The sequence below is a fragment of the Brassica rapa genome, chromosome A07 (assembly GCF_000309985.2).
Source record: "Brassica rapa cultivar Chiifu-401-42 chromosome A07, CAAS_Brap_v3.01, whole genome shotgun sequence".
Lineage (NCBI taxonomy): Eukaryota > Viridiplantae > Streptophyta > Magnoliopsida > Brassicales > Brassicaceae > Brassica > Brassica rapa.
Genome location: NC_024801.2, coordinates 68,616 through 92,259, shown reverse-complemented (window position 1 = coordinate 92,259; position 23,644 = coordinate 68,616). Strand labels below are relative to the sequence as shown.

The 23,644-nt window shown below is 32.2% G+C and overlaps 3 protein-coding genes, 2 long non-coding RNA genes and 1 other non-coding gene across 6 annotated transcripts; 3 read left to right on the top strand and 3 right to left on the bottom strand.

Moving 5' to 3' along the window:
• The first annotated feature begins 2,170 nt into the window (after positions 1-2,170).
• Positions 2,171-7,081, top strand: LOC103828153. Its single transcript, XR_625201.3, has 6 exons — positions 2,171-5,599; positions 5,708-5,803; positions 5,953-6,247; positions 6,345-6,467; positions 6,569-6,740; positions 6,830-7,081. It is a non-coding gene; the product is annotated as an uncharacterized LOC103828153 (long non-coding RNA).
• Positions 7,082-7,753: 672 nt separating this feature from the next.
• Positions 7,754-11,373, bottom strand: LOC117126432. The gene is made up of 2 exons (XR_004448988.1): positions 11,261-11,373; positions 7,754-9,997 (listed from the first exon to the last, which is right to left on the bottom strand). It is a non-coding gene; the product is annotated as an uncharacterized LOC117126432 (long non-coding RNA).
• A 377-nt stretch (positions 11,374-11,750) lies between these two features.
• On the top strand, positions 11,751-13,993 carry LOC103828152 (mannan endo-1,4-beta-mannosidase 2). The gene is made up of 5 exons (XM_009103752.3): positions 11,751-12,503; positions 12,652-12,849; positions 12,918-13,040; positions 13,126-13,337; positions 13,411-13,993. Exons 1-5 carry the CDS (start codon positions 11,946-11,948, stop codon positions 13,814-13,816), a joined length of 1,497 nt encoding a protein of 498 aa, XP_009102000.1. The 5' UTR covers positions 11,751-11,945; the 3' UTR covers positions 13,817-13,993.
• An 821-nt stretch (positions 13,994-14,814) lies between these two features.
• On the top strand, positions 14,815-16,069 carry LOC103828149 (riboflavin synthase). The gene is made up of 2 exons (XM_009103750.3): positions 14,815-15,766; positions 15,877-16,069. The coding sequence occupies exons 1-2, from the start codon at positions 15,008-15,010 to the stop codon at positions 15,889-15,891; spliced, it is 774 nt and encodes a 257-aa protein (XP_009101998.2). The 5' UTR covers positions 14,815-15,007; the 3' UTR covers positions 15,892-16,069.
• A 221-nt stretch (positions 16,070-16,290) lies between these two features.
• LOC103828151 (pentatricopeptide repeat-containing protein At2g20710, mitochondrial) lies at positions 16,291-23,560 on the bottom strand. Its single transcript, XM_009103751.3, has 2 exons — positions 17,762-23,560; positions 16,291-17,681 (listed from the first exon to the last, which is right to left on the bottom strand). The coding sequence occupies exons 1-2, from the start codon at positions 18,029-18,031 to the stop codon at positions 16,494-16,496; spliced, it is 1,458 nt and encodes a 485-aa protein (XP_009101999.1). The 5' UTR covers positions 18,032-23,560; the 3' UTR covers positions 16,291-16,493.
• LOC117126992 lies at positions 18,987-19,078 on the bottom strand. Its single transcript, XR_004449753.1, has one exon. It is a non-coding gene; the product is annotated as a small nucleolar RNA SNORD34 (small nucleolar RNA).
• Positions 23,561-23,644: the final 84 nt, after the last annotated feature.

Below are 23,644 nucleotides of genomic sequence, written 5' to 3'. Positions count from 1 at the left end.
AGGATAACCAAAAATGACTTTTATCACCCAAAAAACAAAAAGATTTGTTTAACTCATTCTAGAATATCGGGCGAAAACTCCAATTTAACAGTGAAAATATATAAAGTTTAAAAAAAAAATATATATATATAGTTTTCCCTTACATTTTTAGCCCTCCGTTTAATGTCTCTTACTCTTCGTATAAATGTTTATCGGTAAATATAAAGATATACTAAATTATGGCCAACACATCCGTGTCAGTATTTTCTTTAGTTTTTATATTGTCCAAATTTATTTTATAAAACTGAATATAATATATATATTAAGTATTTTGTCTGTGATGCGGGTTTAAACATTTTCATAATTTTTAAAAAATTCTTTGTACACTATAGTCATTATATACTAAAATAAATTTTAAAATAACTTAATATTATATTTTTAATTATACAATTAAAAAATATTATTTGATTAATATTTAATTATATAATTTATGTTTTAATTTTTTACTAAAATACTTTTTCAGATAACAATACAATATATATATATATATAAATTATTATTTTTTAATTATATTTTAAGATTTTGCATAATTCAATATTCTATTTTTAATTATATAATTAAGAATTTTATTTGATTAATATTTAGTTATATAATTCATGTTTTTAAATTTTTACTAAAAGACTTTTTAAGATAACACCCAGTATTTACAGAAATTATCTATTTTACCTTTTATGATAACAATACAATATTTAAAGAAATTATTTCTTTTTAAAATTATATTTTCAGATTTTAGATATTTCTTACTATTATTAATTTTACTAAATTATCTAATCAAATAAATTAAAATTTCGTTTTTATTTTTTAATTTAGTTATACATTTTATTCATTTAGGGTATAAACGATATTAACCAGTATAACTTTTAACGTGAGAGCTCGATTAATTATATAATTAAAAAATTGTATTTGATTAATATTTAATTATATAATTTATGTTTTTACTAAAATAATTTTTCAGATAACAATACAATATATATATAGAAATTATCTTTTTTAGTTAGATTTTAAGATTTTGGATAATTCAATATTCTATTTTTAATTATATAATTAAGAATTTTATTTGATTAATATTTAGTTATATAATTCATATTTTTAACTTTTTACTTAAAGACTTTTTAAGATAACAATACAATATTTACAGAAATTATATATTTTACCTTTTCAGATAACAATACAATATTTACAGAAATTATCTCTTTTCAAAATTATATTTCCAGATTTTAGATATTTCTTACTATTATTAATTTTAATCAATTATCTAATCAAATAAATTAAAATTTAATTTTTATTTTTTAATTTAGTTATAAATTTTATTTATTAAGGGTATAAACAATATTAACCACTCTAACTTTTAACGTGAGAGCTCGATTCCAGAAATTTACTTAATTAAGAATTTTATTTGATTAATATTTAGTTATATAATTCATGTTTTAAACTTTTTACTAAAAGACTTTTTAAGATAACAATCCAATATTTACAGAAATTATCGATTTTACCTTTTATGATAACAATACAATATTTAAAGAAATTATCTCTTTTTAAAATTATATTTTCAGATTTTGGATATTTCTTACTATTATTAATTTTAATAAATTATCTAATCAAATAAATTAAAATTTTGTTTTTATTTTTTAATTTAGTTATACATTTTATTCATTAAGGGTATAAACGATATTAACCACTATAACTTTTAACGTGAGAGCTCGATTAATTATATAATTAAAAAATAGTATTTGATTAATATTTAATTATATAATTTATGTTTTAACTTTTTACTAAAATACTTTTTTAGATAACAATACAATATATATATAGAAATTATCTTTTTTAATTAGATTTTAAGATTTTGGATAATTCAATATTCTATTTTTAATTAAATAATTAATAATTTTATTTGATTAATATTTAGTTATATAATTCATATTTTTAACTTTTTACTAAAAGATTTTTTAAGATAACAATACAATATTTACATAAATTATATATTTTACCTTTTCAGATAACAATACAACATTTACATAAATTATCTCTTTTTAAAATTATATTTTCAGATTTTAGATATTTCTTACTATTATTAATTTTAATCAATTATCTAATCAAATAAATTAAAATTTCATTTTTATTTTTTAATTTAGTTATAAATTTTATTCATTTAGAGTATAAACAATATTAACCACTCTAATTTTTAACGTGAGAGCTCGATTCCAGAAATTTACTTCACAAATAATAGTATAGATATATATATTAAAAACCTACTAATATTAAATATTTTTTTAATATGTATTTTTTAAGCACATAATTTGATAAGAGAGATCAACAATAATTTTATTGTGTTTTCAACAGCAATAAAATTAGCCAATTTTATATATTTGTTTTGTTATATTGTATTTCTAATAGAATCAATAATGTAAATATGCGTAAAACAAGAATTTATAAATAATTGTTTATTTTACATAACAATGTTTCAGTTGGTGATGTTAATTGATTATTTACATGTGTTTTAAACACTTTTAGTTCTTAAGAATAAATAGTTGGGCAAATCTCCAAAATAGCACATTTCTAAGTTTATATCACAAAAATAGCACTCAAAAACTAAAATGACCAAAATAGCATTTTATCTTTTGAAAAATTTAAATTTTTTTATTTTTCAAAATTTGAAATCTTATCCCCAAAACCTCACTTCTCAACTCTAAACCCTAAAACCTAAACTCTAAACCCTAAACCCTAAATTCTAAACCCTAAACTCCACCCCTTGAGTGCTATTTTTGTGACTTTTGACCTTGAGTGCTAGTTTGGGAACAAAAACTTGATTTAGTACTATTTTGGTCTTTTTCTCTAAATAGTTAGGTATTGGATGCTATTTTTAAGACAAAATATTTCACATTAAGTTAAAACATTTTTAATTTATAAAATATTTTGCGATAAAATATTCCACATTAGTTTAAAATATTTTAGATTATATCATATTTGGTTAATTAAGATTTTATATTATGATTTTGTAACAGAACATTCAATTTTCTACTATGAAATAGTTTTATAAAAGAGATATTTGTGTTTCAAACATTCTATTAACGATTTAATTGAAAAATTGGCATTATTTTTATATGTGATAGTATATATATGAAAAGAATCTTGTTGTTCATTTTTATGTTAGATTTTCTAATACTTAATTGTTTATCTACTATATGGTTAGTCAAGGATATAGACTGTATACAAAAGATTGATTTTCTTTTAGTTAATTTGATAGAAATAAAACATAGATACTTTAAATTTGTAATGTTCTTGATATTAGGATTATTTTGTGAGTTAATTTTAAGCTTTAAACGTTTTTCTGTTAAAATAAATTTAAGACATACATTTATTAATCGTAAAAGACAAAAGAAATTAAAAAATAAATTTATTAAATATATCAATGACATTGAAGTGTAAATAACTCGCAGAACTAAGAAATATTCTTATTTTGTACATCTATTTAAATAGATTAGATTTAATTTTTAAAACTGTATATATCTAAGACAATGTCAGAAAAAGAGAAAGTAATAGTGCCGACTACAAGAAAAAGACAACGCCCTAGTTAAAAAAAACGTTTCTAAGCAGATGGAGTGACGTCAAAATGAGGCAATCCTCCACATTATTAGTTGGAGGCTACTATAATATTACGAGTACTAGTCTGTGTTAGTTTGGTTTCATATGCTAGGTCGGGGTTTGGAGGTTACTTACATACACAACTTAGATTAAAAAGTTTCAAGCAAACGAAAATAAAGATCTTAATCACAAAAACCCACATATTTATTAGCACAACCAATATGAGGCTACGACTAGCTAACATATGAAAGTCTTTGATACGTATAAAGGATAGGAAATGTTTCGAATTCTTTGCATCCTCATGTTTTAGGCGACATGTATGTTTGCTGTGATTTGGTCGATATATATTTGATGATAACTGTGCCTCGAGATATCTTTTCCTAGTGAAATAACAATAAAAAATTCAAAACTAATGTGTTTGATTCTTTAATGACCAAACAAGATTATTTGCTAGGTTAATTGTTAAAAAAATGTCGGAATGAAGAATAATAGGTGCATCACACTTGATTTCCATGCTAAAAAGAATTTCTTGTAACCATAATGGTTCACTAATTTGATCTGAATTGCTCGTTAGTCTCATCGAAACAAAACATCATATTTTGTGTCTTTCAAGATATCAAAGAATCACCAAGTTGAAATGATAAAAAAATTTTTTTTTGTCAACGTTCGTTTTTATTAAACAAAAGCTCAATTGGCAATTTACAAGCAGTCTTAATTTTAAACTTTCGGCCCAAACGGAACCTAAATTAAAGATAAACATGAACACTTGGACGACACGTAGTCTACCAAGCGGCTCTGTTTCTTCAACAGAGAAAGAAGAAAGCGGTGCCAAAACCATCTCGCTAGAAAGCCATCAATTTTCATCTAGAACTCGTTTAAGGCTGCTTGCATGTTATTCTTGCCTTCAATCGTCGTCAAACTTGAAGACTTCTTCTCCGGTTGCAAGAATTTAGTCTGAGGAAAAGTTTTAACAGAACCAAGAATAGAATCTTGTCAGAACACTAACCTTTATGGCAGCTTCAATTTAACTGGATTATGTCTTGAATCTTCAAAGCGTGATCTAAATCTCATATTTTGATCATCGTGGAGACTCCACCCAAAATCGAAACAAAGCTTGACACCACTTATGAATCAAAAATCTAAGCGTGTCTAGCAAATAGAGAAATCAAACCTCTTATTCAAACGGAATACTTAATCAAACAAAAGGAGAAGAACTAAACAAAAATTTATTTACGTTCAACCCAGATTGGCGAAAGATAGGATTGATAAACAGTTCCGTTTTGGGTGAACTATTACACATCAAAAATTGCCTATGCGAAAGGGACAATCTCCATAGGATAATCTCCATAGGAAAACTAAAATCGAAAGATAGGATTGATAAATAGTTCTGTTTTTATATGTTTTGACATTACTCGCTGATCCCAGAGATTTCTTCTTTTTCCTTTTATGAAAGATGCACATTCTACACTATATCGCGATCCATTTGCTGTTGCATGCCGGTCTTCTTTTTTTTGAACATTTGCATGCCGGCTTTTACGAAATCTATTACAATAAAATTAGATCGTCTCACTTCTCATGAAGCCACCTCAGTATTCATATGACAACCCTAATACTTTAGTTGAACAATTAAGCATCATTATCTCAGTTAACTTGATAGTTTGTTCTCAAAGGCCCAGTCCTTGAATAAGCCCACCTACTATTACCTTATTGATCCATGCGTGAAGACGGCTTCGTCGTGACGATCAGACTTTATCTCACCACCTCTGAAATCACGGCGGCTTAACGGTTTCGGCTTGCACTCAATCAATTAATGTGGTAATGCCATGGAAGCACTACATCACATTCAACACACCCTCCTTTCTCCATGGTTACGAATCTGCAGATATAAATAAGGGTGTACGATTCAGTGAAATTCATCACTTTCTCCCTCCCAAGCACTAGGAAACGGATTAGAGGCAAAAGAAGATCTTGATTATGTGTAAGTCTCAGTTCAGTTTATTTATTTAATACTGCTTGAATGACTTTGATGTCTTGATGCAGTCATGCATAAGCATATGTTCTTATCGAGTCCTTGATTTTTAATCAGGAGTGTGGAATTTTTACAGTTGTTTAACCCTCGCCCTTGCTCTTTTGAGCCGCTTTCTTCCTGGACCAGTGACTGTTGTGGTTTTTGTTTCTGATCGTAAGCTTTCTTTCAAACCTGTGTTATGATCTCAAGTTGTGAAGCAAGTTGGTAAAATTTTAGACTGTGCTTTTTAGGTTATATTTTGTGATTGAGCTGCAGAAGTAAATTTCACAACTTTTATTTAGCTTTCTCAGTTGATTTTGCAGAATGATAACTGCAATTTCATGGATACCAAAAGGGGCTTCAAAGGCCATGCCTGATGATGCTGAGCCTCCTTCTAAGGAGAAGATCAATGAGCTGATCGAGAATGGACTCCTTCTCAAGAAAAGGTGAACTCTTTCCTTTTTTCTGTACTTTTTTTAATAACCCTTTGATTTATGGTTACATGTACAACATATGCTATCGAGTGACATGATCGAAGACAACGGGATGGAGCATGACATACTTAGAGGTGAAGTTGCTCATGCCAAATCTTTTGTAAAACCATGTTCCAAAAGCAAGGTTACAATTCTAAACACTGTAAATTGACCCATCTGATTGTCATGGTTCTCTTATCATCACATCCAACTGAGTTTCTCTGTACCGGAAAGGTGATCAGGATTCAAGCCGATAACGGATGGTGTTCTTTTTCATGCTTAAAATTCTCAAAGAAGCTATAGAGAGGGGTATTTTCCTTCTCATGCATAGCATATGATGATTCCATAGATGTCGGTGTCGTCAGGTTGCAAACATATTACTCAACTTCTTCTAGACTTTTGTAGTTACTAAATTCACCAAAGGGAAGTAGATGAGAATAAACTTAAGTTAGTATTTTCTTTCCAGGTTTCTGCTGATCAAAGAGAGAGATTGACAATATCATTAGTGGAGAGGCTTGATCAGTCTAGCGACAGAATCAGACAGAGTAGAAGAACCATGATGGAGACAAAAGATCTTGGTGTATGACCAGCAAGATCTGAGCCAGCACCGACAAACTCTCCTTCACTCTCATAGCAAGGTACGGTATCAGACATTACATCAGTCGCAGGCATTTGCTGCCTCAATGTCAAAACCTTCTTCATATACTCATATACCTTTACTCATTAGGTGCAAGTGCATGATCGTATACCTTTCGTATGTACTTGGAGCTTCATGGTATGGATGAGGAAGAGGTTTTCAAGGCTATCTCTTCCCCCCTCCCCTTTATTGTTCTTAGTGTGATTTCCCACACTGCTGCATAAATGTCTATATGGTCCTCCTCCTTTGTACTACAATAGTATCACCTTTTCTTAAATCTTCTTCAATGTGTTAATGTCTGAAACTTTTTGCCTAGAAAGAAACTCTCTGTCTCTTTAAATACTTTCTACTGGTACTGATTTAGTTGCATCTTTTGTGTTTCAATCAAAAAAAGTTGTGGAGAGAAAACATCAGCAACAGCAACAGCAGACGCAGACACAACTTTCAGAACATAAAGCCAACGATAGAAATAACAAAGTGAATGGGTCCACAACAACAGAAGCGGAAGCAGCATTAGTGGTTGCTAAAAGACCTGACTCTGGTGATCAAGAAGGCTCTGTTATACATCTTCTCGCCAACCATTTTCTTGTCAAGTTTGATAAGATTGACCATTACGACGTTGAGATCTCTCAAAACCCTTCAAAGGAAATTGCTCAGATGATCAAAACAAAATCTCGTGGAGACTGAGCAGAATAGCTTCTCTGGTGCTGTCCCTGCTTTTGATGGTAGGAAAAACATTTACAGCTATTTGGAGTTTCAAGAAGATAGGTTTGAGTTCTTTGCGAACCTCCCTATCCCATCCTGCAATACTTTGATCAAGTGTGGTGACTTGCGTGAGAAGCTACCGCAGAAGAAGATTGATAAACTGTTAAGGGTTAACATGAGGCTTGTGTCAAACAGTCCAAGTTTGATGGGAAGGCACAGAAAAAGGAAGGTGCAAACTTGGCTCCTCTGCCTCGAGAATACATGCATGCTCTTGATGTGAACTTGAGGGTGAATCCAATGCAGAATTGGAAGATTTCATTATTAAATACTCTATAAATTTGACACCTTGTCATCATTTTAGAAGATTTTATATAGTGCTTAAATTTTCAACTTCTTCTTTTTATCAAACCTGTTAATTTTTTTTAACAATCCATCTTTTCTAATCTATATTTCAGTTTCAATCCAACCAGAAGTTGAACATCTATTTTTTTTGTCAACAAATAATATTTGATTAAAATACATAATATAATACAAATATTATAATCTATATCAGTTTGTCTTTTTTTTTTGGAAATAAACAAACCCAATATTGACAAAAAAAAAACAAACCCAATAACAATGAACCTCAAATAACCGAAAGTACCCTTGAAACTCTAACTTCCACTGCTGAAGCCACCATAAAGACGAGAACACTTTGTCCAAACGGTCTTGACCGCTACGTCAAGAAGAATGATGAGAACAAATGGATCGTTACTTCAGTGATCATTGCTCTAATTCTCACCATCATCCTGATTATTTCATTTAAACTTTCTCGATAATATTCTCAGCCATTTGTGTATAAAGATCATGTTACCTCTCATTGTCTATATTTTTATTGTCTTAAAAAACATTCATCAATATTTGAACATATGAGGTTCACCTATAGCCTATTTCAAATTTCCCTTCTTGCTGAAACATTCAAACAGTACCACTAGCCTTATACATCGTACACACACCAAATCGTTACTACTGAAGGCTTGCTTAGTATGAGGACCTTTGCTGTTCTACAAAAGGTATTCAAAACCACCAGCAGAACGCCTCCAGAAGCTGCGCATGAGCATTCCTTTAATAGCACACAAGAATGCAACCTTTAAGTACTGCTTCAGAAAGAACAGTATGTGGGATCATACATTTTTAACATTATGACCGATGACAACTAAATAAAAGAAAGAACGTTGACAAAATAAGCAACTACAACAGTAGATACAGTTAAAAAATACAATCGTAGATGTTCAAATTAAACAATTGTATTGCTTGAACATGTCTAATGACATATGATCATTGTTTGATAACACAAATGGCAAACACCCCGCGCGGTAAAACCACTAGTATAAAATAGAATACAAGTCTTAAATCAAACTCAAAACAATGGCTCGTGATTTCCTTTTGAAATATAACAGTTTCAGTTACTCTATTTGTAACAACACAACAAACTACAAGAGCAACATGTCAACAACTTAACAGAGACTTTTAGAATGGTTTCTGTACTGGGTCTTGCTCTAAAACACTGCCTCAAGCAGGCTTGTATGTTTTCTCTTTTATTTATTATATGCAATGAAAGCCTTTTAACAAAAAAAAAAAAACAACTTAACAGAGACTTATTGGGGATTTAACACAGTATAGTCTCGTGAGTAGTGACCATATGTCTTTGTCTCTGGACAGCAAATGAGGAGTTTCTGCGTTTCTGTTGATTTGAAGAAAAGGAGAAAAGGCATTAATTAGAGGAACTAATATTAGAATGCTGATGACAACACTTTTTAAACGTTGAAAGTTGGAAACCTTCTTCTCCGGGAAAGCCTATTAATAAAATAAACAGAACCGTACAATGATCTATTTAATAATGGGGAAAAAAGTCACCGACAGTGTTTGCTTTTTCTTCTTTTCAAGATCTCTCTGATTGTTAATCTTAACAGGCCTTTCTTTTATATTATGTTTCATTTACTATTATAAGTAGCAAAAGATCTGCCCATACATACACAGACACAACAAGATTGTAGAGAAGCTATTTTAAGAACAAAAAGAGCAGTATTAAAAAAATGATTGCCATGTTTTACTTTTACTCAACTGTACAGAATTTTGGTCTATAAAAAGTAATAACCATTTCATAGCACTACCAAAAGACTGTTGACGTTTTACGATAATCACAAAATATTGTAAACTGTTTTTTTTAATATTTTAAATATGTAAATATTAAAATTGAAATATTATTATAAACACAAATATATAAATATAGCTTATATTTTCTAATACTATAAGAACTTTAAACAAAAAGATTATGTATAATGGTCAAGTTTGTTGTATTTAATTTTCAAACACATCTGAATCATTTTAAGCGTTGAACATTAGTTGTAGTGATTCTTGAAATCAACCCCAATAAAGAAGTCCCTCTGTAAGTCTTGCCTTTACCGTAGTGTTGTATATTGTATGTGATTTTATAGAAAATAGAACAAGAATTCGTTTTTTTTTTACCATCAACCGGCTGATATTAAAGACAAAATCAAAAACAAGTTAAGTCTAATCTACTAATAATAGCAATCCCAATTAATTCCAAAGGTTGTGAGTCCACTTATGTTGAAAGGTTGTGTCTTTTGAAAAAGAAGTGTAAATGGTTGTGTCTTTTCTAAAAGTTCTATGTTGGAAGGTTGTGTCTTTTCCAATTAATTTTTAAGGTTGTGAATCCACTTATGTTGAAAGGTTGTGTCTTTTGAAAAAGTAGTGTAAAGGGTTGTGTCTTTTCTAAAAGTTCTATGTTGTAAGGTTGTGTCTTTTCCAATTAATTCCTAAGTTTGTGAACTTCAATTATGTTGAAAGGTTGTCTTTTGAAAAACATGTGTATATGGTTGTGTCTTTTCTAAAAGTTATATGTTGTAAGGTTGTATCCTTCTAAAAATAGTCTAAAAGTTGTGACTATTCACTAGTATCTTTTAAAAAGTGAGAAATTGTGAGTATTAGAAGAATGTGATTATTCATATTGAAGGGTTGTGACTATTCAAATAGGTTTTAAGAAATCTATAAATAGTCTCTCCCATGCATTTTTCAAATCAAATTTTCACTAATCTACTAATAATAAAATGGTGAAAAAAATAATGTCAAAGTTGCAACTTTTCATCTAAACAAGGTGTCTTTTCATCTCAAGTGGGATTGCTTTAAAAAATATTGGTTTTATTTAAGTAATGTGTTAGTTTATATAATAAGTGTTGGTATTTTATAAGAACTCTCCCAAAAATTAAAAAAAATATATTATAAATGAGACGGGTCATATTAACATAAATCAACATATATTTATTACAATATTCAATTTTATGAATATCCATTTTCAATAAATAAAGCAGGTAGATAAATATACAAAATAACAATTACCAACATATAAATTATAATTGTTTAAAATTATAAACTAATAATTTTAATATTATGTCTTAAATAGGAAAAAAAATTATATATCATGCAAAAAAAATTGCATTTTGTTCAAAAAGTAGTTGAAGATAATTATCATGTGAAAAATGTATGAAAAAACTTAAAAAAGGATGAAGACACAATTGTATGAAATATGCGTTTTGATAAAAAATTAAAGGGAACATTAAGGTTTATAAAATATAAATATATATATATATATAAAAATATATTTGAATACTTTGTAAATCATATTTTAATCATCAAAATTAAATTTAATTATTTATATGATTTAATTTTTTATCAGGCATATAAAATTATAAATTATAAATTATAATATATTCTTTGTAAAATGAGTTCCCGTGCGATATCGCACGGACTCTTTACCTATTATTAATAAGGGCAAATCTCCAAAATAGCACCTTTCTAAGTTTATATCACAAAAATAGCACTCAAAAACTAAAATGACCAAAATAGCATTTTATCTTTTGAAAAATTTAAATTTTTTTATTTTTAAAAATTTGAAATCTTATCCCCAAAACCTCACTTCTCAACTCTAAACCCTAAAACATAAACTCTAAACCCTAAATTCTAAACCCTAAACTCCACCCCTTGAGTGCTATTTTTGTGACTTTTGACCTTGAGTGCTAGTTTTGAAACAAAAACTTGATTTAGTGCTATTTTGGTCTTTTTCTCTGTTAATAATCATTAACTTTTGAAAAGAATTGATTATTTTATGATGTCATGGGTTACTCGATTGAAAATTAAAAGTAATAAACCAAAAAAAGAGAAATTAAAGTCGAGTGTGTGGTCATGATAATCTGTTTTCATTCTGTACAGATCTGATTAAATAGTAGTAGTGGAGTAGTAGTAAAGAATGAAAAGAGCATTTCACCGCAAAAGGCCCCTCAAACAAAGTGCGAGAAAATTCGTTTCTTAATTTTTGCTCCTAACTTTTTTTTTTTTTTTTTTTTTTTTCTTCTTTTCCGAACCGAACAATCGAGTCTGACTGTTCAACTGGTTAATTGGATCTCTTAATATATGCGCATTCGCATTTCCTTTATTCTTCTGAATGATACAAACAGACAGACATTCTTCTGAACTAACCTCTCTAGTTGGTGTTGTTTTTTCTGATTCTTTCAAAAAGAAATCATCGGCTGGCAATTTGTCTGTGGGTAACTTATTGTTTCCCGTCTGGGCTTGGGGAGATTCGGAATCGGAACAAAAAAAAAAACTGGCGAGAGTACAAGGGATCGTGAAATATCTGAAGCTAATAGGAGGAGGCAGAAGAGGCAATATGGGCCCAGTGATACCAATTCTGGGCTTCCTTACATGTGCCGCCTTTATGTATCTCTCCTTGGGGTTCAGAGGAGGGGAGCCCGAGGTAGGGTTCGTGAGTCGGAACGGCACGCAGTTCGTGTTGGATGGCAAGCCTCTGTATGTGAATGGGTGGAACTCGTACTGGTTCATGGACCACGCCGTCAATGATCATAGCAGGCACCGTGTGGGTGCAATGCTCCAAGCTGGATCCAAAATGGGCCTCACTGTGTGTCGAACCTGGGCTTTCAATGATGGTGGCTACAACGCTCTCCAGATCTCTCCTGGCCGATTCGACGAACGCGTCTTCAAGGTCCATTCCCAGGATCTTGTTTTTAGATGTTTTTTCTTCTTTTCTTTTTAAGCAGAGACTAGGCATGGTTGAACTTATTTTATTAATAGAAAACAGGGCACTTGAAAGAATCTGCACTTGCTTATTTTGCCTTGGATCATGTGGTCAGGCCTTGGATCATGTAATCGCAGAGGCAAAAACACATGGTGTTAGGTTGCTTCTTAGCTTAGTCAATAACCTCCAAGCCTATGGAGGCAAGACTCAGTACGTCAACTGGGCATGGCAAGAAGGCGTTGGCCTCAGCTCCTCCAACGATTCTTTCTTCTTTGACCCATCTATCCGCAGATACTTCAAGAACTATCTCACTGTATGTCTCTTTCTAGCCTAGCACTAGCAGGGAGTTGTTAGTTGGTGTTGAAACTCTCATTTTGGCAGGTCCTGCTGACCCGCAAAAACTCGATAACAGGGATAGAGTACAGAAACGACCCTACCATATTTGCGTGGGAGTTGATAAACGAGCCTCGCTGCTTCACTGATATCTCTGGGGATACTCTCCAAGTGAGTTTCTCTCTTGCTGTCCAATACCATTGATGATTAATTAGTGTTTATGTTAACAAGTTAGTCTTTCTTTTCATTCTAAAAGGACTGGATTAACGAAATGACAGCATTCATTAAATCGATTGACAACAAGCATCTTCTTACCGTCGGCTTGGAAGGTTTCTACGGTCCCAAGAGCCCAAAACGGCTGACGGTGAACCCAGAAAGATGGGCCTCTGAGCTTGGGTCAGATTTTGTTCGAAACTCTGAGTCCCCAAACATTGATTTTGCATCGGTTCATATCTACCCTGATCACTGGTAACCAGCCTCACTCTCTTTGTTTTGATTGGTGTGTGCGTGGAAGTCTTCAGTTCTGATTCACTGGGTGCAGGTTTCACGATCAGGGGTTTGAAGACAAAGTAAAGTTTGTGGTGAAATGGATGCTATCTCACATTGAAGACGGGGACCAGGAACTGAAGAAGCCTGTTCTCTTCACCGAGTTCGGGCTATCGAATCTGAACAAAGACTATGAGCCGTCGCAGCGTGATCGGTTCTACAGAACAATCTTTGATCTTGTATACAAATCAGCCAAGCGCAAGAGGTCAGGGGCAGGAACACTGGTGTGGCAGTTTTTGATACAAGGCATGGAAGGTTTCAACGATGACTTTGGGATAGTCCCCTGGGAGAAAAAATCGATACAGAGACTAATGACTGAGCAATCTTGCAGATTGGCTCGGGTCACAGGACGCCATCTTCAGGACAAGAAATCGAGAGAAATATGTTCGCACAGACCATGAGAATGAGAAATACAGTTTTTGCTTTTGTTTTTGTCTTTGTCATGTAATCGGCCATATATGCAAAGGGATTCAAATCATATATATATACATACTATAAGTAGTGAATTTAGTGGACCTTTCTATTGTCTGAGCTTACCTTTTATGATCTGTAATACACTTTCACAACATGTAAAGCCATACGAGGAGGATTCTGATCAGACTTCAAATGCAATTATCAAAAACACAAAATTTCAATATTTGACCAAATATCAAAACATAAATCAAACTGAGTTTTTGAGTTCTCTCATGTAATACATTTTTAGTTTAGGTACTTGCTGGGATCTTTAATAAGTATCACAAGTAGTTTTGGCAAAAAATAAACTGGAACTGGAGCAAAATTTTCAAATATCCAAACGAGTGTTATACTTCTATATCTGAAATAACTATACCAAAACTAAATGGATACTCGAATATATAAAAATATTAATTATATATATATATAGCATAACCATATATATATAATTTAAGGTCAACATTCAGAGGATAAAAAGAGATTTTTTTTGTGGCCTTGCGCTAGCATCAGCACTAGGATTTCTTTTCTAATAATATTTTATTTTTTGTTCTTCAATATTATAATTTTATTTTGAATCTTTTTCTTTAAATTTCTGAGGATATTTTGAATTATCTGATATTTTTATCCGAATCATCTTAGTTATTCAACAATGTACCCAAATGACCTAATAATTTATTTGAATTACCTAAATAACTGAACCAAACGGAAATCAGATTTTTCTATTTTTGATTTATAGTTTTACAATCCAAAGTAAACGAATCCAAAATTATCAAAATCTGATCCGAACGGAAAATAGATGATTTGATTATTTAATTGACTATTCGAACCGAACTGATACCCAAAAATGCTTCAAATTTGTTTATGGACATTTTCGAGTTTTTATTTTATTTTGTTGGATTTTTTAACATATTGGGGTTCTGTTGTGTGAAACCTGAAATCTTAATTACAGTAAAACAAAATCCATGAACAGATGGATGTTTTTGTGTCAGATTCAAATGACTAGTATAATATTTTGGATCGGGTCGGTTTGGGTTATTGGGTTGGGTTCTTTTCGTTTATCCTATTAATTTTTGAGAACACACCTACAACTACAATCAATCTAGAGAGACGAGCGCCGCCGTGGTTGGGATAATAACACGATGATGGGGACTCACTCTTTGAATCTGCTTCCGAAAGCATTTCCTCCAACCTTGGCTTCTTCACTCAGACCAAATCTCCTCAGATTCGACTCAACAAGGCATCGGAGGAGTCGGAGGCAAAATCTGAGCATCCGATCCGTGTTCACGGGAATCGTGGAAGAAATGGGCCACGTAAAGGATCTGGGGTTGGCTGACCACGGCGGCGGCGGCTTCGACCTTAAGATCGGGGCGAGAGTGGTGCTGGAGGACGTGAAGCTTGGCGACAGCATCGCCGTCAACGGCACTTGCCTTACAGTCACCCATTTCGACACCGAGGCGTTCACCGTGGGGCTGGCACCGGAGACGCTGCGAAAGACGTCGCTGGAGGAGCTGGAGAGAGGGTCTCTGGTGAATCTGGAGCGTGCGCTGCAGCCGGTGAGCCGCATGGGCGGACACGTGGTGCAGGGACACGTGGACGGTACGGGAGTGATAGTTTCGATGGAAGCCGAGGGAGATTCGCTGTGGGTGAAGGTGAGAGCGGACAAGGCTTTGCTCAAATACATTGTCCCCAAGGGCTTTGTCGCCGTCGACGGGACGAGCCTGACGGTGGTGGACGTGTCTGACGAGGACAGCTGCTTTAACTTCATGCTCGTTGCTTACACGCAGCTCAATGTCGTGATTCCCACCAAGAAAGTTGGGCAGAAAGTGAACCTCGAGGTTGACATCATGGGCAAATACGTTGAGAGGCTTCTTCTCTCCATGAACAACAACACTCCCCAGGTCTAAGCTTTTCGTATTATTTCTCACTGCCATTCGACTACTTTTGTCTGAGGTGATTTTGTTCTTGTTATGTTTGTTCCAATATCTTTTAGCTCATGTTCTCTTTACAGGAAAACAAGGGCTGAACCTCAGCTGGGAGAAAGAGAAGCTTATTTGGCAACTGTTGGTTTATGTAAGATTGATCTTGACCTCTCTGTTTCTTTGTAATGATGGTCGTGAGCATTTGCACAGAACTTAGTAGATGAACCTTTTCGAGTAATGATGATCTTTTCATTTGGAGAATAAGCTTATGGTTGGATTTCATTACCCCTTTTTTTCTACTCGATAATAAAATGGAGGAAGAACAAAGAGAATAATATAATTAAAAGAGTTTAAGAGTACATAACACCAAGATCATATACATGCGCCTGCAAGCCTACAAGGTTCTCATACCAAAACGTATGGTAAGCGAGTGAGGGCACATACGTTGGTATGAGAACCTTGTAGGCTTGCGTTGTTCATATTGTACGGTTAATCAACTATTATTATAAGCTCTTCTGTTCATGTGGAAGAAAGTCGGTACAACACTGAAGTAAGATTGTAGCCAGAAGAGTCTTGCTTGAACACCATTTGGATTTAAATATTATAAAGCCTTCTTTTTTTCTTTCTGTTGGTTGAGGTCTACTAGATTAATAATGTTAAATCAATTATATGAGTTACAAATATTGTTTTTTGGATTAATATTATGCTAGTCTTGTCCACCAACGTATCCTCCACCTCTCATAGCCTCCACCATCTTCAAACACAATCTGTCTTTGTCCATTGCACGTGACACTAGCTCTTGTTTGTTAAGCAGTTTGAGAATCTCAGCTGCACTTTCCATGTCCCTTCGACCCTCGACATACTGCACGCAGGCGTAAGCGGAGAGAGTCATAGTGGTCTTTGGGTTCCAGCGTTCGTGCAGCCTCCCCTCCAAGGCCTCCGTCACTCTCTTCCTCCTCTCCCTTTCACCATCCTCGTCCTCACCCTCCGCCAAGTTTTGCTGTAACATGTCAGTCAAACTCTCCCACTTGCTCTCCCACTTCTTCCCAAGCATGTTGATAGCTTTATCAGCCTCCTCTTTCATGCATCTTTTCCGGTGACCAAAATCTGAAAGACCAAGATCTCCAGCCCCTGTATCCCACTCTTCCATGATCTCGTGAGCCCCATCAAAATCGTGCTTCAAGGCAAAGAACTTGATCATCTCAGAAGTTACAGTGGCGTCGAAGGATATCCCGTGGAGTTTAGCCAAGTTGGAGAGACGGTAAACGTCCTCTCTTTCGCCTTTATGACAATAGACTCTCATGAGAGCTCCATACATGTTTTTTCTGCAGTCATCATCGAGTAACTCCTCAGTCTTACGAAACAAAGACAAACTCTTATCAAGAGATCCAAGTTCCATATAGAGGCATGCAGGGAAGAAGCATGTGGCCCATGGCTCCATCCGGTCCCTCCACTTGTTGAGAAACTTCTCCATTCCCACAAAGTCTTTGACGCATGATGCGAGAGCGAAACAGGAAAAGAGCTTGCCAAAGGGAACTCCTTGGGGTTCTAATCTTTGGTCGTCCATCTCGAGCAGGAGCTTGACAACCATGTCGTGATCTCCAGCACTGTGGTAGAGAGAGAGCATGGTGTTGTAGGGTTTAGGGTTGTTGGAAGCCAAGCCGAGGTCTATCATCTTCTGAAACGTGGTCTCGGCAATGCTCAGGGAGCCGTGGGTTTTGCAAGAGTTCAAGAGAGCGTTGTGCACGTAAAAGTCCCTCTTCTTCAAGGGAATGGTGTCCAAGAACTTGCTGGCTTCTTCAAGACCACCAAGTTTAGCAATCAAGAGAAGCCGAATCTCGAAATCCACCGTAGACAGATTGTAAACTTGTTGGTCACTCATCCACTCCGAAACCTAACACCCAAATCCATTTAAGAATCAAACTGGATTTTGTACAAGTATATATTTGATTGATTGGTCGAAACAAACTAAACCTGGAGGGCGTGGGAGAAGCGGTCCAATTTGTGAAGGGAGGAGATGATGCTCCTGAGTTCTGAAAGACCCGGTTTGTTTCCGAGTTGTCGCCATTCGTGGAGCAAATGGGTGAGGGAGGGCATCGAATCTGGGGCGCGTTCGATACGACGCTTGAGAGAGTCGTGAACGGGATCGGGGGAAGGAACGGTTTTGGGGAAACGAAGGAAGGAACATCTGAAAGGAAGGCTACTCCTGAAGCTTCCAAATTGTGGGCGGAGTAGATGATTCATGCTCAAAGCCGTCCAGACACAGACACACTCCTCTTCCTAGGTTTTCGCTCCTGTCCGTGCGTCAACTGTTAAGCTTTTGACTAAACAACATATATTTGTATTTTATTTATTTATTTAAAAATTACGCTTGTCTTCTTTTTAACCGGAAGACTGCTGCAATCAAATTTCCAATTAATTTCTAAACTACGGGAATCCGGTTCGGTTTGGAAGAAGTTGAAGTCTCTTTGGCGTGTCCTGTGCTGTTGTTCATCAGATCCGGTGAAGAGAACAAATGAGAATTTGTTTATAATATAGACTTGTAATTTCATTCAGTTATTAGAAGCCCTGATTAATGAATGTTGTTGATAACGATTTGCGTCTCCACTTACATTTTTACTACTTAATAACGTTCAAAAGATATTAACCATCAATCAATTTCAACACTGCACTGTAATTATTTGAGCCAAAATGCTCTACCACATACTGAACAAATTTCAGAGCACCTTTTATTCAAAATCCATGTAGAAGCAACCAACCATATAAGTCCTCAACTCTTTTGTCTTTTGGAAGACATTTCAATCTCGACAAACAAGTCCGCAAAATATTTAGTTAGGGGACTTGCTATAATTTAGTTTAGCAAACAAAAATAAATGATAAGAAAAAGATATGTAAAACTTCTTGATGATGAGAGGCTTCAGAATAGTTTATCATTCAGTCACTTGCTCAAAGCCAAAATAGCTTTGATCAGCCAATGTAGGCAAAGATATGTTACATCATCACCAGCCTCTTCCAACAAGGACACAAAAAAATTACAAATTTGAATACTTCTCATTCAGAAAACAAGAGAAGTATTTGTAAGAAGAGCTATCATTGGTTAATCAGACAATGTAGGTAAATTTTGAATCGTCATAAGCCTGCCTGATGAGAGAAAAGATATTTCCATGAAAAAATAATAAAGACAGGAAGGCAAGAATGAATGAGCCTCAGAGTGAATAAAATATTCAAGTTTCCATTTCAGTGGTAAAATCAAACAATGTAGGCAAACTTTTTCAATCATCACTGGCCCAACCATGTACACAACACAACCAAGCATATAAAGACAATCAATATGTTAAAAAAGAAGATAAAATTTTTCAAAAATAAAAAAAGAAAAGACAATCAATATGTTTACCAAGAACAAAATCGCCACTTTACTCAATTCAACATCAAATAATTGAAAGACACGCATGATATAAAACCAACACAGCATCTATGGTTGTTAAAAATGGGAACGATTTTGTGTGTGTGTGTGCGCGCGCGCTTATTCCAGCCAACAGAGTTTGTTCTTATACCTTTCCACAGAAACCCTAGAATCTTTCGTTATATGCTTACAAGTTGCAACAGTGGTGATTAGCGCTGGACCAAACTCGGGTAGAGGCCCATATGTCGGCCCAATAAAACTCAACATTATCCACCCGACGTGTAACCTTCCCATTGTGTTGTACTTGGTGATTGGTTCAAAGTTCAATCCCATTTTCAAAAGGAAATATCTTCTTCTTTAGTTTTTTTTTTCAATTTTCTTGTTTTCTTCTACTTTACTGTTTTCATATTATTTTTAAAAAGTTTTAATAGCTAAATATGGTTTCATATTTAATTTCATTTAGGCTTAATCTTTCAATTAATACAAATTTAGAAGAAGTTTTTTCAGATTGTCATTTCATAACTGGAAAAGTGAATAATATGTGTAAATACTTGCGTATTATTAAGAGTAAATCTCATCATATCCACTAAAAAGAAGGTGTTGCTGACATCCAACCATATCGAAGATATGTAAGTAATTAGGACGAAGAAGAAAAGAATGAAAACAAGACACCATTAAGAAAATACTTAGATCAATATATAATCACCCTTAACAGCAAAAAAAAATGAAGACAAAACGTAGGTTATCTTTTTTTAGAGGGGAAAGAAAGAAAACACAGAGATGGAGGAGAAGCAAGGAGCAATCATTAGCGCTTAAGGTTCTTGACTTTGGACCATCCCTTCTTGCAAGATTTGCTGACGACTTTGATACCTTTCTTCAGAAGATGCTTCAGCTCTATCGCCCTCAGCTTCACCTTATCCTCGAATGCTCCCATCTTTCTTTCTTTCTTTCTCCCTTCCTTTCTATCTCTCTGTTCCTCGGGGGGCACCGGAGATATTTGTGTATTAAAAGTAAAGTCCCTCTTGTGCCCACATCCCTGTATTTATAACTATAGACAAGGGATATGACAGCTGTGGTGAGTTTATTCTGAGAAAGATATTGTTTCATTTTATTAATAGCTAAATCAGGAAGATTTACACCTAACAGGCAAGCTAATCTCTGCTGTATTTTTGCTCTCAAATTTATTTCCCTAATTTTACTATTTATTTTCCTAATTATTTATATAACATGTATAGGTAGGTTTAACAACAACAACAAAAAGAAAGTAGAATATCTAAATATAGCAATTAGCCGGTAAATCTATTTTGTTAAAGTTGAAATTACGAAATGATACTTGTCTATTTTAATTGGTTTTTTCACAGATTTTATCACTTTTAAAATAATTATAACTACTTTATTTATTATTATTTTTTAATTAATTCGACATCATTTATTACAAAATATAAAACAAAATCTACCTATTTTTATGTGTGTTTATTACATCTTTTTCATATATTTTTTCAATTTTTTAACTACTTCATTTATTGGATTTACCATAATAAGTAGACATTATTTTCTTGAAACACAATTTTCATTCATTTTAAAAGTTTAAGTAAGAGCAATACTTTGTGGAATCATCTTTAGTCCATTGGTTCGACCAAGAGTTCATTAATTCTTATACACAATGAGATATACGTTTCAATTCTAGAAGAAGGCAAAATATGCATAATTAATATTGAAGAGGCTTACAAGATATCTTCAACATGACGCAAGAAATACCGTCAATATTAAATTTCATAAGACGACTCAGGGTGATGTAGTCAGACGTGATTCCTCATAAGACAAGTAGAATTATCAGCTCTAATATCGTCTTTGTAATGTTTCTCATAGTTTGTAATGTATAATTAACCAATATAAAAAAAAAAGATACATTCAATACTTGTTTCTGCAAGCATATCAGCTGCAATGTTTTCTTTCCTATAAATCCAACCAAAAGAGATAGAATCAAAGTAGTTCGCAATGCAGAGAATATCCACCGCGACTCCATACACACTTTGGTAGAGTGTTCCATTCTTGATGCTGTTGATAAGTAACTTTGAATCAGCTTCACATTTCAAGTTCCAGATACTTCACTGATGTATCCCGTCCACTTCTACTTCATTCAACATTATTTATTTTACGTGTTAAACATAACAGTTTCATATGATTTAATAAAATTGCTACATTAATGACAAGAATTCAAACCGGTTAATAATTTTTTTATTTGTTTACATAATAAGTTAAAGATGGAAATTCATGTACACGTTCGAATATATACCAATTTTTTGGATATCAATTTTTTTGTATTTTAAATTGAACTATGTTTGGATATTATAAATTTCTGGACAGGATTCTTCCTAATCCGGGTAGATTAATAGAAACCCAAAAATATTCAAATAACATATAAGTTTAAAAATGTCGTTAAACCATTTATAAGATAATAAAATAAGGGTTATTGGAAGACAAATTTGTGTAGAATTTGTAAATTTTAAGAGTTGATAGATTTTTAAAAGTTATGTGGATTGTGAAATTTATATACATTGACTTATGAATTTTGATCGTATCTTTTTTAGATTGGTATAGATTTTCATGAATTTATATTACCTCTTTTTGTAAAGTAAATATATAATTTATTTATTTTCTAAATCATATAGCATGATTATTTATGTTTTCCTTTCAAATTAAAAAGAAAATAATAGTGATACATACAAAACTGTACAATTTTCTTAAATAACAATTTTTAAGTTTTTGTTACAAAAAGAGCATTCAAAAAGAAAATGACTAAAAAAGTTTCATTAAAAGGGCAAAAGATTATTTTACCCCTTCCTTTATAGATATATAAGTAATAAAAAATAAAAATAAAATAAAAAGTTTCTTTTATAAGTTCAGATTATATGTTTTCAAATTCAAACTTTTTATATTTTTTTATAAATCGTATTGATTTTTTTTCATAATTGTTTTTCTAATTTTGTTTTTGAAATTCGAAAATGTTTTTTGAAACTATTTTAAAAAACTTATATTAAAATTTGGTAATATTTATAATTTATAATTATTGATATTTATATTAAAAAAATGATAATGTTTATAAAAATAATTATATATTTAAAATTTTAAAAGTATATAAATGTAACGAATTATAGTTTTTGGACAAAGAATTTGGATTTAAGGTGAAATAGATTTTGGTAAGAATAATTATTTTGTTTTCTAATTTTTATCACATGGATACATATGATATTTTGAAAGTTGAGTGTTATGAGTAAAAATGAATAGAATTCATCTCCCAATAACACTAAATTTAGTTAAAATTAGAGAATCAATAATAACTAAACTTTTTGAATAACAAAGAATTTGAAAAAAAAAAGAATTTGAATGAATTTTGAAAATTCTTAAACCAATAAACAATGGATTTTATTAAAACTTTTGAAATCCAAAAACCAAAAACAATAGAATTTTCAATTTTTTTAAATTCATGAAAATTCACTTACCAATAACCCCTCTAAATATCAACATCCGCGGATCAAACACTAGTCTATACTATTAAAATAGAAGTCATGACTTAATTCATGTGTGATTTTTTTTTTAATTTGGACCACCCTTAGAAAATTGTTTAAATTACTTTGTATAAATATTTCAGTTATTTGAATATTCTATAACAAACAAATCAAATAAATATTCCTATATTTTCTCTCAAATTGTATCTGAATAAAAATCTTTTCATATCCTTTTTACAATATAAAATATATTTTATTTTTCATTAAAATAAAGGTTTTAAATATTTAATCAATTTCGTATTTGTTTAAAATAAATGTATATTTCATTTTTCACTTCAACAAAAAAATATTTTTTTAGTTAATTTCGTGTTCATTTGAAAATTAAATATATATTTCATTTTAACTAAAACAAACTTTTAAAATATCTAATTAATTTTTTAATTATAACTTATCTCATGTACAATATTTTACTAGATTTATGATACTAATTTAATATAATAATTTTCAATTAAATTTTTGATCCTTAATCAATAAGATTTTCAATTTAAAATTTAATATCACATGATTTAATATATGCTATCGCTGAAAATTCAAAACAAATAAATTAAGTTACTGCGTGTGAACTATAAAATTGTTGTGTTTTAAAATGTTATATTAAACAATTTGTAAATGTTAAATATTATAGTTAACCATGTAAAATAAATAATTATGTGTATAAAAATGAAAATAATTAGCCGCACAATTGTGGGGGTCGAGATCTAGTTTGTTTTTAAAGCTAGTTGAATCGATGATCGTTGTGAAATAATTTTTGCGGTGAATATGATATAGCCAGCTCAGCTGGGCGCATTTCTCATCAACGGAAGACCCACTAACGGACCACACACCCGTTTTGATTGTCGTTCTTTTCTCTCGTCTGTTTCACACTTTACTTCTTCCTTTTTGCCT

Excerpts from the sequence above, each read along its gene's own strand:
- LOC103828152 (XM_009103752.3), top strand. The coding sequence starts at position 11,946 with ATGATACAAACAGACAGACATTCTTCTGAACTAACCTCTCTAGTTGGT. Across the intron at positions 12,850-12,917 it reads ACTTCAAGAACTATCTCACT|GTCCTGCTGACCCGCAAAAA; the intron begins GTATGTCTCTTT and ends TCATTTTGGCAG. Across the intron at positions 13,338-13,410 it reads CATATCTACCCTGATCACTG|GTTTCACGATCAGGGGTTTG; the intron begins GTAACCAGCCTC and ends CACTGGGTGCAG.
- LOC103828151 (XM_009103751.3), bottom strand. The coding sequence starts at position 18,031 with ATGAATCATCTACTCCGCCCACAATTTGGAAGCTTCAGGAGTAGCCTT. Across the intron at positions 17,682-17,761 it reads GCTTCTCCCACGCCCTCCAG|GTTTCGGAGTGGATGAGTGA; the intron begins GTTTAGTTTGTT and ends TTTGGGTGTTAG.
- LOC103828149 (XM_009103750.3), top strand. The coding sequence starts at position 15,008 with ATGATGGGGACTCACTCTTTGAATCTGCTTCCGAAAGCATTTCCTCCA.